At 45.1% G+C, this 14,347-nt stretch overlaps 1 protein-coding gene across 2 annotated transcripts; it reads left to right on the forward strand.

Moving 5' to 3' along the window:
- The first annotated feature begins 442 nt into the window (after positions 1-442).
- Positions 443-12,371, forward strand: DACT1 (dishevelled binding antagonist of beta catenin 1). Of its 2 annotated transcripts, none has more exons than XM_022570466.2 (4): positions 443-1,075; positions 3,274-3,406; positions 4,489-4,644; positions 7,689-12,371. In XM_022570466.2, the coding sequence occupies exons 1-4, from the start codon at positions 731-733 to the stop codon at positions 9,587-9,589; spliced, it is 2,535 nt and encodes an 844-aa protein (XP_022426174.1). In that variant the 5' UTR covers positions 443-730; the 3' UTR covers positions 9,590-12,371. The 2 variants fall into 2 exon arrangements, with proteins under 2 accessions (XP_022426174.1, XP_022426175.1); XM_022570467.2 differs by having other exon boundaries at positions 7,800-12,371.
- Positions 12,372-14,347: the final 1,976 nt, after the last annotated feature.

The raw sequence follows: 14,347 nt of genomic DNA on the forward strand, positions 1-14,347 counted from the left end.
CGCTGTACCTTGCTGGGTAAGGTGAAAGAAACCTAAATCAGCCTGAGTGGGTACGAACAGTGGACGGGTGGGGAAAGGGTTAACGTTGTGTGCTTCAACTCGGTCGAGTTTCAGAAAGTTCTCTGGGGAGCCCAACTGCCGAGTCCCTTCGCGGACCCTGCCTGCGAGGCCGACTGTAACAGGATGCTGGGGCTCGAGGTGCTCGCCCCTTGCTTTGTGCGAGGGAAAAGAACCAATAAGGAGCGAGGCAAAAACTGGGTGCTGTAAACCCGAAAAGGGGGCGAGGAGGCCCGCGGGAAGAGCGGGGGAGGAGAGAGGGAGGAGCGGGGAGGGCCCGGCGAGGAGGAGGCCGGCGCCGAGCGCGAGCAGCGCCCCTGACACTAGAGGGGGAAGCCGGGGGGGAGCGGGCCTCGCAACCGAGGGGCCGGCGCGGGGAGGCGGGCGCCGGGCGGGGGTTCGCCGGGCCGCCGCGCGTGACGTAGCGCCGGGCAGGGCGTTATCAGCTGCGGGGCCGCGGCGAGGGACGCGTGGCGACAGCGGACGGCGCCGCCCGGTCCCGGACGGCCGCAGGCAGCGGCCGCGCGCGGGTTCCGAGCGCTCCGGGTCTCCGCCCCTGCCGCCGCGCCCCGGCCGCCGGGAGGCATGAGTCCGCGGCCGCAGCCCTAGCGCCCGCTCCTCCGCCCGGGCGGCCCGGCTGCGGGGACGGGTGCGCGCTGTAGGGTTGGGGGCCATGAAACCGAGTCCGGCCGGGACGGCGAGGGAGCTGGAGCCGCCGGCGCCGGTCCGGGGCGAGCAGCGCACGGCGGAGCCCGAGGGGCGCTGGCGGGAGAAGGGCGAGGCGGACACGGAGCGGCAGCGCACCCGCGAGCGGCAGGAGGCCACGCTGGCCGGGCTGGCGGAGCTGGAGTACCTGCGCCAGCGCCAGGAGCTGCTGGTCCGGGGCGCCCTGCGCAGCTCTGGGGGCGCGGGGCCAGCTGCAGCCCGCGCCGGGGAGCTGCCGGGGGAGGCGGCGCAGCGCAGCCGCCTGGAGGAGAAGTTCTTGGAGGAGAACATCTTGCTGCTGCGGAAGCAATTGGTAGGTCGTGCCCGGAGGTGGGGCACGGCTGTCCCTGCAAACGGGCCGGGGGTCGGGCAGGTGGCCTGCGGTGGGCGCTGGGGTAACTCTGACTGGGGAAATCCTTTGGCTTCCCGGGACCCCCGCCCGATGCCCCCCTGACCCGGGTTCCCGAGGGCGCCTGCGGCGCGTGGGCTGCGGACGCCCACGCGATCCCGGCGTGTGCCCGCTTTGTGTCAGGTAAGGGGCTGACAACCCCGCGCGGACGGCCGGGCGGGGGTGGCTGCTCTCCCCTCCTGCTCTGCCTTTAGAATTCTTGGAGTCTCCTGGTTGTTACCTTCAAACTCTCCAGTTAGACGAAAGCGTGCCCTCTCCCCGAAGGTTTGCAAAGCCTCATTTAAAATAGCATTTCTTTGGGGAGCTTCTTGGCTTCATGGTCTCCCGCCGAGAGGGGACAAAAGCCGAGGAGGGGGCTTGTGGCGCGGTTGACTGTCCAATGCCGAATTTTACGATTACACGGAAGCGGCCGCGGGGAACCTGCCCCTCCCAAGGCTTTCCCCAGCCTGCCAGCTTTTGCCGGGGCTGCTGCTTAATTTAAGATAGAAGCCCTTTTGTATAAGGCGGCTAAAACCGATGCAAATGATGGAAATTTGGCTGGAGAAAGTGCCCCCTCCCCTCATATTTTATATGTACTGCTCGCTGTGACTTGAGGTGGAGGTGGGCGAGGAGAAAAACCTGCTCTCAGGGAGCACGTATCATTGGATTTGTGTCAGCGTCTCAGACATTCTCTGCCGTCTTCATTAATGGGAAAGAAAAAGAACTTCGGCGCTTAATGTATTGATGAACAGCTTTTGACCCAGCCTCAGAGTAATGGCGGCAGCTTTGTTTCGGTGACCTCAAAAATGTAGTTTTGAAAACAGGAGAAAAAAAAATCCTTATCTGACCATGTGATACTATCTGAAACTAGACGCATGCTAGATAATGTCCCTCCTACGATTACCAACAGTGATGCTGTGTGGTTATTTGTTAAGTATTTTCTTGTATTATCTCTTTTCAGATAATTTGTCTCTTTTTTTGAGCATCAAAGTGCTTCGACTTGTTTGGTTCATTTTTTCTGAACTCATTCTAACAAACAAGCATGTTACGTCTCCAAGCTTTTTAAGTCAAAGAACAGACAGGAGGGGTAGATTCATATGCATCTGTTTTGTAAGGATGTACAATACGTATATGGTGGTTTCTGCAATACCTCTGTTTTGGCATTTTGCTGTGTTTTTTTGGTAGCAGACACTGATTTGAGCCAATTCTTGCTGGTTATGCCTGTCATTGACATTGTGTGCATTGTCTTATACAATAGCACCTTCTCGTCTTCATGAATCTCACAACTGTGAGTGGCGCATTCCTGTTGACCCCTGGAGGGGAGCAAGGCAGCATGTCAGGAGAATTCCCGCCCACTCAGTGTTTGTGGTACTGTTTTCATTTGTAGACTTGGCATTTGTGATTTGAACCAGATGCCTTTTGAGTTTTGTTTTTTTGCTTCCCCAGCAATAGGAAGCACTAGGTGGCGGTGTGAGTTAGCACTACGGTCTGTCACCTTTGGAAACCCGAGCTGAGTTCAAATCTTGATGGACCTTCCCTTGAGGGTTTTGGATTCTGCCAGCTCACATTATACTTGGCACTGGCTATTGGTATTAGTTTCTCACTTTCAAAGGCCCTAAGACTGATTAAACCCCACAAAGCAACTAATAGAAAACAAAACTCTGCAGGACATTTGGCCAGAAAATCTCACCTAAGTAAGATTATAGTGTATTGTAGGAAATCTGTTATACTCTGACAAATTAAAGAGTCTACAGTGAAGTACTGTTCTGTAAAAAACTGGCTGTACACAGAGGTTTTTTGAAAAATCTCAGTGGGTTTTTCTCATACTACCTATAAAAAGTAAGTTTATATATATATATATATATATATATATATTAGTTGAAACTAAAAGCAAGTCTTGTTTTTATGAAGAAACTATATCACCACAAAATGTGAGAAAGTGGAATTCAACGTAGGACATATTCTTGAAGTTTTTCTTTATTTCAGGTCATCCAGTAAAAATTTTGGTTTTGGAAGACTTAGGGAACTCTTCAGATGATAATTTGAATACTTCGAGCCAGACTTTCTGGTTCTTTGTCACCAAAATGTGTTTGTTTTTCCTTTCTCCCTTTCTTCCTAATCAGAATTGTTTGAGGAGAAGAGATGCTGGTTTGTTGAACCAGTTGCAGGAACTCGACAAGCAGATAAGTGACCTGAGACTGGATGTGGAAAAGACATCTGAGGAACACCTGGAGACAGACAGCCGCCCCAGCTCAGGTGAGTGTGGCAGCACAAGGAGGAATTCTGCGGTCATGAGTTCTGCCTTGGCCCCCTGTGCTTAGCGTTCCCAGACCTGCAAATGGCAGTGGAGTTCGTTTCCAGTGCAGAGAGAATAAAACAAAACAAAACAAGAGAAGTCTGCCATTCAGTTGCATAAGAGGGAAACAAAATCAGAAAACAGAATTTTTTAAAAATTTGTTTTGTTGAAGTATAGTTGATTTACAATGTTGTGTTAATTTCTACTGTACAGCAAAGTGATTCAGTTATACGTATATACACATTCTTTTTCATATTCTTTTCCATTATGGTTTATCACAGGATATTGAATATAGTTCCCTGTGCTATACAGTAGGACCTTATTGTTTATCCATTCTCTATATAATAGTTAGCATTTGCTAATCCCAAATTCCCAATCCATCCCTCCCCCACTCCCCTCCCCCTTGGCAACCACAAGTCTGTTCTCTATGTGAGGCTGTTTCTGTTTCGTAGATAAGTTCGTTAGACAACAAAATTTTTAATAATGAGATTGATCTGACTGAAGTCTCCTGAGTTTAAAAATAAAAGCTTCTATTCAGATTTCTGGAAGAGTGCTCCTCCTTTGAAACTTGAGAAAGTCAGAACTGGGCTAGAAAATTAGTCACACTTCAGCTTCCTGAGACCACTTCAAAAGTGTGTTCTTTTTTTCTTTTAAACCATTTGGCTACTTAAATAGATTTGTTTTTCTCTTCAAGTTATTCTTTCTGAAATGTTCATGAAAAAGTTGAAGTTTGACAGATCTAAGTCTCTTTCCTTGCACATCTTTAAAGGTGGGGTCTCGGAGTAAGGTCAGTTTGAGAGTGAGGGTGCTCTCAGCTTTGAAACATACCCATAGTTATGGGCTTTTTGCCTTTTTCCAAAGATTGCTGGAAATGAAACCATAAAGTCAGGACACTAAATCTCGTGAACCAAAATTGGTGCCCCTCCCTCTCATATTCTCCCTTTCCTACCTTTTCTACATGATTACCCCTTTTCCTTTTAGGCACAAATGTGTGTTATTGCTTGATATGATCTTAATCCCAAATGGTGTTTTTTATTTGTAGGGTTTTATGAACTGAGTGATGGGGCTTCAGGATCCCTTTCCAATTCCTCGAACTCCGTCTTTAGTGAGTGTTTATCCACTTGTCATTCCAGCACCTGTTTTTGCAGCCCCTTGGAGGCAACCTTGACTATCTCAGATGGTTGCCCCAAATCTGCAGGTAAGACTCTTTACAATTGATAGACATTTTTAATTGGAAGGGGTCAAAGGTCCTTAAAGGTTGTCTAGCTTCTACTGATGAAAAACAAAGGCTCAGAGAATTTCATCAGCTTTCTGCATTTAGTGCCATAGCTGCATCTAGAATCAAGATCACCACTATTCCAGTCCTCTTTGGGTATCACCTGGCTTTATATTCTGATGATAGCAAGATGACTTATTTTTAGAAATCCTGTCCCAATATTATAGTTCTTGAGCTCTGTTTTTGAGCTTTTGCTGTTCAGTTGTTTGCATTTTCTTTTCAAAATTACTTTGGATCTGTTTTCTTCTTCTGTTAATCATTTAAAGCTAAAGCTTACATTATATATATATATATATATATATATATATATATATATATATATATAAAATAAGATAAATATATCTGTCAGCCTGGCTAAGAGCTGCTTGGCACTTCTGGTAGCAGTGGCCCCTCCGTGTTCTCCAGAATGCCTTGCATGATGGCAGCTCTCTTCTTTTAGCAGGTGGATAGGGTGAGATCCCCTAGACCATGTTGCCCATTTTGGGCTATTCTTGCAGTGACCTCTAGAGAGAATCATGCCATTGTTGATACAGGAAGAGTTTCTGCATTTCCACCATGTGTCACACACTGCTGTGTGCTCTGCATACGTTTATCTGCTTTGAATCCTCCCAACAGTTCTTCAGGGTGCAAGTGTTGTTAGCTCCATTTTATGTATCAGAAAAATGAGGCCTGCTGAGGTCAGCTTAGGTGAGTTGCTTAAGGTTATATAGAGAGTAAGTGACAGAGGCAGGGTTCAAGCTCAGGACTATCTGCCAGGTCCATGTTTTTCCACCACACCAAGGGAATCCAGAAATTGTTGTGTTCAACCTTCTCAACGAAGCAGAGGAGGAATTTGGTTTCATATGCCTTTGTCAGAGGCTTCTCATTTGCTGAATGGCAGAGTTGTTGCTGAAACTCGGGACACCTTCCTTAGTTCTGCTTTAGTACGATTCCTCAGAAGATCAGAGAAAATATGGAAGTTAGAGGAGCTGTGGGTCCTGGCACAAGTCACTGCACCCTTGGTTTGTATGTGTTGTCCACTTGGGTAAAAGGTTGAATTTCTGAGGTCCAGGCAATGCAAACATAACACTAAACAACTGAGGCTGCTAATTGGCTGATGTCTTTGTACCGTGTGTGTTGTTAGCAGCAAACGATTGGTGAAGCACAAATCTGTGTTATCTAGAGTATCTGGGCCTCAAGTTCATTGGTAATTGCTCCCTTTCACTCTGCAGATCTGGTTTCAGAGGGAAATTTTATAAACCTATTAAAGGTACTTTGGTATAGGTTTTCCTTAAAGACAGACTCCTGCTATCCCAAATGCCACATCTTCACATAATTGAGACAGTTGGGCTGGCCCTTGCCGGCTGGGATGCCTGTCTGTTTCCTTAACTTTATGGAGGAAAAAGAGATGAAAGATGTCGTGTAGGTAAATGTGGCTTAAAGTAAGACAGGGATAGGCCTTGGGGTAGTGAGGAGGAATGGGCAAGGATATTAGCTAGAGAGGTTTCCCCTTCTTACAACAAGTTATTTATTGGCAGTGGAGGTGGGATTGGGGACATGGCACTTTTATTTTACAATAATCTTTTGTCTACAAATGGATCATATCATTTCTGGGTCTAGACTGTATTCCCCCCTTCCCCGCCCCCCTCCCCCAACTGCTAATTATCATTGGAATTCGTGGAGCTTTCCCTTAAATTAACAATTAACATAGAACCTAGCATGTAGTGCGTTTTCAATATTTGAGTGAATAAATATAATTATAATGGACAACAAATTAAATAGTGACAAAAACTTTGATTTTCTCTAACTAAAGGTCATTCAGGGGATTTGATATTTATGATGTATGCCAAGACGAGAGCAAAATCATTTAATTAAGCAAGAAAGCTTGATGTCATTGTATTTTGGCATCTACATTTTTGAGATGTGGGAAATTTATTCATTAATACTACTACTCAGTCTTTTAAAACATCATCAAGAATTCCCTCCTGAAATATTGTACTTTATTTTTTAGTGTCACTATTGAAAACATAGGGTGATTATTATTTAAATTTAATTAGTCTCTATTGAAATTTGGTTACCCTGACCTTTCAATTGACAGTTATACTAGAACACATGTGATTAAGAATTAGGTCTAAAAAAAAAAATTAAAAATGAGGAGGAAGCCCATAGAGAGTATAGTTTATCTGAAGTATTTTAAAGGGAAACCGGGAATAGAACACAGAAGGGAGAGTGGCCTAGAGAAAGAACGACTCGAAAAACATTTATTTTTCCAGTAATAACGCAGTACATATTTACTGAAAATTTAGAAAATAGAAAATAAAGAAGAAAGTAAACATTACTTGCTTTCCCACCACATTGAGATGCTAGTGCTCTATTAGCATCTTGGTGTGCTTCATTTCAGGCTTTTTTCTTTGAATATATCCAGTCTTAATAAAACTATAATCAATAGTCTGTTATTATGATTTTCACTCCACTTTAAGGTGTTTTCCCCATATTATTCAATAGTTTGAAAGATTTTTTTTTTTTTTTTTTTTTTTTTTTTTTTTGCGGTACGCGGGCCTCTCACTGTTGTGGCCTCTCCCGTTGCGGAGCACAGGCTCCGGACGCGCAGGCTCAGCGGCCATGGCTCACGGACCCAGCCGCTCCGCGGCATGTGGGATCTTCCCGGACCGGGGCATGAACCTGCGTCCCCTGCATCGGCAGGCGGACTCTCAACCACTGCGCCACCAGGGAAGCCCTGAAAGCATTTTTAATGACTGTATTTTTCCTTCAGAGTTATAGCTTGTTAAAAATTCCTTTGTTAATTATTTTTTCCGTCACCCAGTAGTGTGAACTGTATGTGAAATAGTAGAATAGCTTGTGGAGTATTTGTTGATTCTTCGGCATTCTCCCTCTACCCATGAATTTGTCTTCGTAGAAACTGGCCAGAGGCGAGATGGTGCTGACCAATTCATTTCTTCAGAGTGTACCTTTAAAATGTTTTTCAGATCTCATAGGATGGTTGGAATATAAAGAAGGCCACTGTGAAGACCAGGCCTCAGGGGCAGTTGGCCGTTCCCCCTCCACATCACAGTCTAATTCCCTTGGTGTCATTGCAGATGTGAATCCCAAGTACCAGTGTGATCTGGTGTCTAAAAACGGGAATGATGTGTATCGCTACCCCAGTCCGCTTCATGCTGTGGCCGTGCAGAGCCCAATGTTCCTCCTTTGCCTGACCGGCAATCCTCTGAGGGAAGACGAGAGGCTCGGTAGCCATGCCAACGACATTTGTGTCGGATCTGAGCTGGATGCCGTCAAGACGGACACTTCCTTACCCTCTCCAAGCAGTTTGTGGTCTGCTCCCCATCCTTCATTGAGTAAGAAAATGGATGGTTACATTCTGAGCTTGGTCCAGAAAAAAACGCACCCTGTAAGGACCAACAAGCCGAGAACCAGTGTGAACGCTGACCCCACCAAGGGGCTTCTGAGGAATGGGAGCGTTTGTGTCAGAGTGACTGCGGCCGTCTCACAGGGCAACGGTGGGAACCTTAAGAATTCTAAACAGCTGCCTTTGCCCTCTGGCGGGGTCCCCTCTTTGGACAATGGGACGTTGTCCCCACTGAAACAGTGGTCAAAAGAATCAAAGCCAGAACCACTGGAAAGCAAGAGGTTGCCCGCGCCTGAGGGCATCTCCCCAGGCACTGCCACTGAACTTCCAGGTAAGCATCTGACCAAAAATGCCAAGCCAGCCTCCCAGGAACTTGCTAGGTGTCCCCCTGCTGGGGTAGGGGAGTCTCCTAAGGAAAGCGGGCAGATCGCAGCTGCCTCCCCAAAAGAGAGCCCTGGGAAGGTCCCCGCCTCGCTGCAAGAGAACAAGGTGGTCCAGCCACTGAAAAAGGTGCCACAGAAAAACAGCCCGCCAGCTCTCCCTACGGCGGCGCCCCCTCCCGCCGCTTCGGCTCTGCTGTCTCCCGCTTTCCCAGTGGAAGAGCGGCCTGCCCTGGATTTCAGAAGCGAGGGCTCTTCTTCTCAGAGCCTGGAGGAAGGGCCTCTGGGGAAGGCGCCGCCGGTCCTGGCGCAGCCGCCCAGCGTCAGGCCGCCCCGGGGTACACGGCCCGTGGCCACCCCGAGGGTCTCTGCCCTGAAGCCCCGGGCCCCGGCCGTCCACGGGCCGGAGAGCACGCTGCCCGCCGTGAGGGAGAAAGGCCGGGCGGCCGGCAAGAAGTGTCGGTTCCCCGATGATGCGGATACAAATAAGAAACTCCGGAGAGCCCCGGCCAAGGGGCGGCGGGGCGGGGGCGGCCAGTCCGACGTGGGACCACCCAGCCGGCCGCTGGGGGCGGGCCACCGGGCGGGGAGCCGCGGGCACGGCCACGGCCACGGCCGGGAGGCGGTGGTGGCCAAGCCCAAGCACAAGCGCACCGACTCGCGGCGGTGGAGGTCGGCCGCCGAGGTGTCCTACGAGGAGGCGCTGCGGCGCGCGCGGCGGGGCCGCCGGGAGCCCACGGGGCTGTTCGCGGCCGGGCCGCTGCCCTATGCCAGTCCCTACGCCTACGCGGCCAGCGACTCCGAGTACTCGGCCGAGTGCGAGTCCCTGTTCCACTCCACCGTGCTGGACACCAGCGAGGACGAGCGCAGCAACTACACCACGAACTGCTTTGGCGACAGCGAGTCCAGTGTGAGCGAGGGCGAGTTCGTGGGCGACAGCACCAGCACTAGCGACTCCGAGGAGAGCGGAGGCTTGATTTGGTCCCAGTTTGTCCAGACCCTCCCTCTGCAGCCGGTCCCGGCCCCGGACCTTCGCCACAACCCCACCAAAACCTTCGTCAAAATTAAGGCTTCACACAACCTCAAGAAGAAAATCCTGCGCTTTCGGTCTGGCTCTTTGAAACTGATGACGACCGTTTGAGTAACGTCCTTGGTGTAGAAAGTGGGGTTTTTCTAGTTCCCGAAGAAACGGCGGCGTCTTACTGTTTTGTGCGTAATTATCCCATGGAATGCTTTCCTTTGGTTTAGATAAAACCGAGGTGAATTATGTCTCATCTTCGTCAAGTATGGACACTAGTGCCTAGTGCCTTTAGTGGAAGGTGAAGAATGTCTTTGCTGGTTAGAAGTGAATATTGAGTTTCTAATGGTGGTGATAGTGACTTTTGTGGTATCAGATGGTTTTTATTTGACATTTTGTGAGCATCTGTGAAGGCACAGGTTTTGATGTTCAAGTGTTAATGGGATGAGACCTTTTGATCTGGAGGTCAGGTGGATGGAATTTAGGACATACATTTGCTGCTTTGGTTCTTTAGGGCAGCGTCTCCATGAGGGTTTTCCTGTTGGGGGTATCACATACAATTGTGTGAGGTAGATACAAGGGGCAGTCATGGTTTTCTGTAGTTTTTTATATACTCTTCTTTTCTCGGATGTATCCCCATTCTGTATTCTCCTCAGAACTCTTTGGTTTACTGGACCCAGAACTTGAAGACCAGACCCTACATCCAGAGAGGTGACCTGGATAGGGAGGCTGGTAATACCTTAAAAGGATTCACTGAAACCTTTGCCACACTTGGTGCCTAGGCCCTGGTTACAGTAACCCCTTCTAGGGCCATTTACCCAACATTGATGCCTTTCTCCTCCTCCCTAATTTGCAGCAGATCCAACCATTCCTCCCTTGGAGACTTGCCTTTGGGATAACATTTTGGTCATCGGGTACAGAGAAATTCACTCCTAGTGAAATAACCCTTGGGTACGACTCCAAGCTCAGAACTGCTCGCGGGGCACTGTGCCACCTAAGCATTAGCCCAAACGTATTAGTGCAATCCAGTCCAGATTGGACCCCTGACCCTGTTTGGAAGGGCTTTTAAAAAAAAAAAATTTTTTTTTGGTAAACAGTATTGTGTAAAATTCGTTTTTTTATACCAGTATATGCATGTTTTGTGCATGAGTAGTATTTGTTTTGATATTCCTGTTGATGTTAAATGACTGTATGATATAAACAGTATGTGTTTTTATATATCTTTGTGTAAATTTAATATAACGCATTATATGCTGTAATAAACGATTTGTTTTACTGCTGTTAAGTTTGTTATTTGGGTATAAAACCAGATGTTTACACCTGTAAATCTTGTGCTGATTATTGTGGGATTTATATTAGGCCTATTCTAGCATTAGAATATTATTTGCAATAGTAATTAAGGCAGATTTTAGGAGTATTGGAATGGATGGTGAATAAACAAATGAGGAAAAGCAAGCTACTTCTTTAGAATGGTTAAGGTGCTTCTTTAAATTTTAAGGTACATTTGATCTCTTCTAAGGAAAATATTTCTGAGAAGACGTCCCCTCTTTCCCTCGACTTCTGAGTATGAAAAATTTTCAACATGGAAAAGTTGAAAGGATAGTACAATAAACACCTGTACAGCCACCACCTAGATTCAACAATTGTTAACATCTTGCCATGCTTGCTTTAACACTCTTTATGTATTGATATATATTAGATAAAACCATATTGCTGGTTTTGTGGGTCAAAGACAGATTTTGGCAATCCTCCCTCTCCCCACCACGCTACTACATTATTTTAAAGTAAATTTCAGGCATCATGATATTTCATCTCTAAAAATTTAAGTATGTATTTCCGAAGAACAAGGAGATTCTCCTATATAATCACAATACCATGATCACACCTAAGGAAAATTGACAATAATTCTTCTTATCATCAAAAATTTAATCTCTATTCAAATTTCCCAATTTGTTTCAAGAATTTTTTAGTAGCAGCTTCCCTGCTCCTCCCAACCAGGATTCAGTCAATGTTATACGTTGCATTTGGTTCTAGATCCCTAGTCTTTTAAGTCTGGAATAGCCTCTCCATATTGTTTTCAAATGACATTGGGTTTTTCAAGTCAGAGCAGTTGTCTTGTAGAAGGGCCCACATTCTGAATTTGGTTGTTTCTTTATGTTGTCTTCTAACATCTTCTAGTCCATCTATTTCCTGTAAACTGTGAAGGCTTGATTGGATTCAGGTTAAACATTCTTGGCAAGAAGATTTCACTAGTGATCTTGTGTATTTTATTGCTTCACATCAAGAAACAGAATATCAGGTTGCCCTACTATTACTGAATTTAAGAGTGATCCCTTTAAGAGTCAAGTCGGTGAGCAGAATTTTCTCCACTATAAGGGTTTTGTTTTTCCTCTTTGCAGACGGTTAGTGTTTGTGGGTGACTCTTTGGTAGTGTGTGTGGATATCCTGTTCTTCATAACCTTCCACTTAATGGCTTTAGTTTACTTTGCTGATCCTTGCCTGAATCAGTTATTGCCTTGGGGATGCAAAATGGTTTTCTAAGTATCTTTTCTTCTTTTACTAGCTGACATTCTATAAAAAAAGAACTTTCCTTGTTTTTTTTCCCTTTCTCTTTTTAAAATATCATGATGGATTCGTGGATTTTTATTCATTTGATTCTTTACAATCACTTACGGTTATTGTTCTTTTTGATGCTCAACATGTCCCAAATTTGGCCAGTGGGAGGATACATTTCATTAAAAGGAGACTCTGGAATCAGCTCAGTCTCATAATTCATATATTTATTATGAGATGTACTGCATTAAAATGATTTTTTCACATGCTAAACTGCAATGCAACAAAAAATCCCTTATCTATCCATTTTTTTATTCTGTCTTGGAAATGATCTCTTTTCCTATATTTTATATCCCTCTTAAGAAGGCTTTTAACTTTGAAACTATAGCAAATTATTTCTTCTATAAAACTGTATCTTATCTTTATCTTATAAGACTTTTTTTTCAACAAGACATCTCAGACAATTTTTGAAAATGTAGAGTTGCTAGTCTTTTCATATTCATATGTTTTTATATGCAATCATTCTTCTTTGACTAGAATTTCTTTGGTTACCTGATTAAATCTAAGCCAAGCACAAACAAGGGGATGATCTCTCCATGTTTTCTAATGGTGTGATCCAATCTCTTTGAGGGCAAGTTATAAAGTTTATTGTGTAAGGCAACTGGGACCTGCAGTCCTTGAATCATGTCCAAGTTGTTCTCAATAAGCATTATTCTCAGAAGGGGACGCTTCCTGAAAAACAGCTTCTGAATAATTACATGTTAGGTGACAGAATGCCAAAGGAAGAGAAGCATGAAAAACAGGATTTTTCAAAGAACTTTGGGTTTGTCCACCTCTGTCTATTGCTTGACTTCCCTGTAGCTAGCAGTTGTACCGCACTTGGAAAATTGGGTTTTGTCCATTATTTTCAATGACAAAATACCTGCTATTGTTGTTTCAAACGAAATGGCTCTTTAAAATATTTTCCTGTATTTAAATAAATTACAAATACTCATTGTCAGAAAAGAAAAAGATATCAGATATATACACAGGTGTTTACACTCTTCTCTGTCAATCCTCCTCAAATCCTACTCTTCAGTAACATTGGTGTATATATTTCCATACTCTGTTATATGCACAAATATATAACCTTTATATTTTTTCTTCAAAACCAAGTCTCAGTTTATACGTATCATTCTGTAACTTGCTTCCTTCATTTCGTGAATATAATTCTGTCTTTGTAATGGGGTTCCAAGTATGTCCTTGGAAAATAGGCACCAGAGGAAAAAGGCATCAGATTTTATGGGGCTACTTTTTTGCTCTGCTTAGAAAAATTCTAATATTTAGCAACAAAAGTGTTACCTGAGTGCTATACTTTTGCACACATATTGCCTTTCTAGTTTTCTCATGTATTTTGTTATTTTGTATTGTGAGGTCACTTCAGTGGGGTATTATCGCGGGAATCCTGTGAGGCTTGATTAAGGTTTTTGCCAAACCGAGGAGCTTTGTCTTTTTTTCTGTCAGGTGCGTCAGGGACATTTCCAGGCTGGACCACTTTTAAGTTCATTTCTCTGCTTTGAGGTTACCTGACTACAGAGGTAGTATAAATTCAAATCCTAAATCCACATGGAAGTTACATGTTCTCAGAGGAGACCTTTCCCAAGGTGGAAGAGCTTCCTTATTTTCATCCTGGGCCAAGAAGTGGATTTCTTTTTTTTGGACCAGCCCTTCACTGAGGGTATAGTGCTTCTGTGCCTGTAGGAATATGGGGAAGTCTCAGTCCCAAATCCTACCCTCGGAGAGCCAAGTCCTTGTCCTTGTGTGCCTTGCTCTAGGGACCAGAAACTTCTCCCTCTACTCTCCAAAAAGGTAGACCAAACTTGGGTTCATTTCTAGTGAAGTCAAATACACTTAACGAGGATGTTTGTTAATAGTTTACCCATCATTTCCAAGTGTTTTACAGTGAAATGATTAGGTTGTCTATCCATCAAAAGGCTGGAAACGGAAACCATAGCGCTACCCATTGCCTTTGCCAATAAGTTGGATTCTCCTTTCCCCCTCTTATTTTTGGTACAATATTATTGAGGTACAACTGAAGTATGATAAAATGCACATACTTGAACTTCACAGTTGGATCAGTTTTGATATATAGCCATGTAATCACCACAATCAATAATAGCGAACATTTCCATCATTCTCAAAACTTTCCTTGAGATCTTTGTACTCCATCTCTGGCTCCACCCCTTTCCCCAGAAAATCACTGATCTGCTTTGTCACTATAGATTACTATGTATTTTATAGAATTCTATATAAATGGAATTAAACAGTGTGTACTCTTTTTTGCCTGAA

This window comes from Delphinapterus leucas, chromosome 2 (assembly GCF_059928025.1).
Source record: "Delphinapterus leucas isolate spDelLeu-1000000601 "Yukka" chromosome 2, BTC_Dleu_Yukka2, whole genome shotgun sequence".
Taxonomy (NCBI): Eukaryota; Metazoa; Chordata; class Mammalia; order Artiodactyla; family Monodontidae; genus Delphinapterus; species Delphinapterus leucas.

What these genes read in the sequence shown, in the direction of transcription:
- DACT1 (XM_022570466.2), top strand. Translation starts at nt 731, where the DNA reads ATGAAACCGAGTCCGGCCGGGACGGCGAGGGAGCTGGAGCCGCCGGCG. An exon ending in AGACAGCCGCCCCAGCTCAG is followed by an intron (nt 3,407 to 4,488) that starts GTGAGTGTGGCA and finishes TTTTATTTGTAG; the next exon opens with GGTTTTATGAACTGAGTGAT. An exon ending in TGGTTGCCCCAAATCTGCAG is followed by an intron (nt 4,645 to 7,688) that starts GTAAGACTCTTT and finishes AATGTTTTTCAG; the next exon opens with ATCTCATAGGATGGTTGGAA.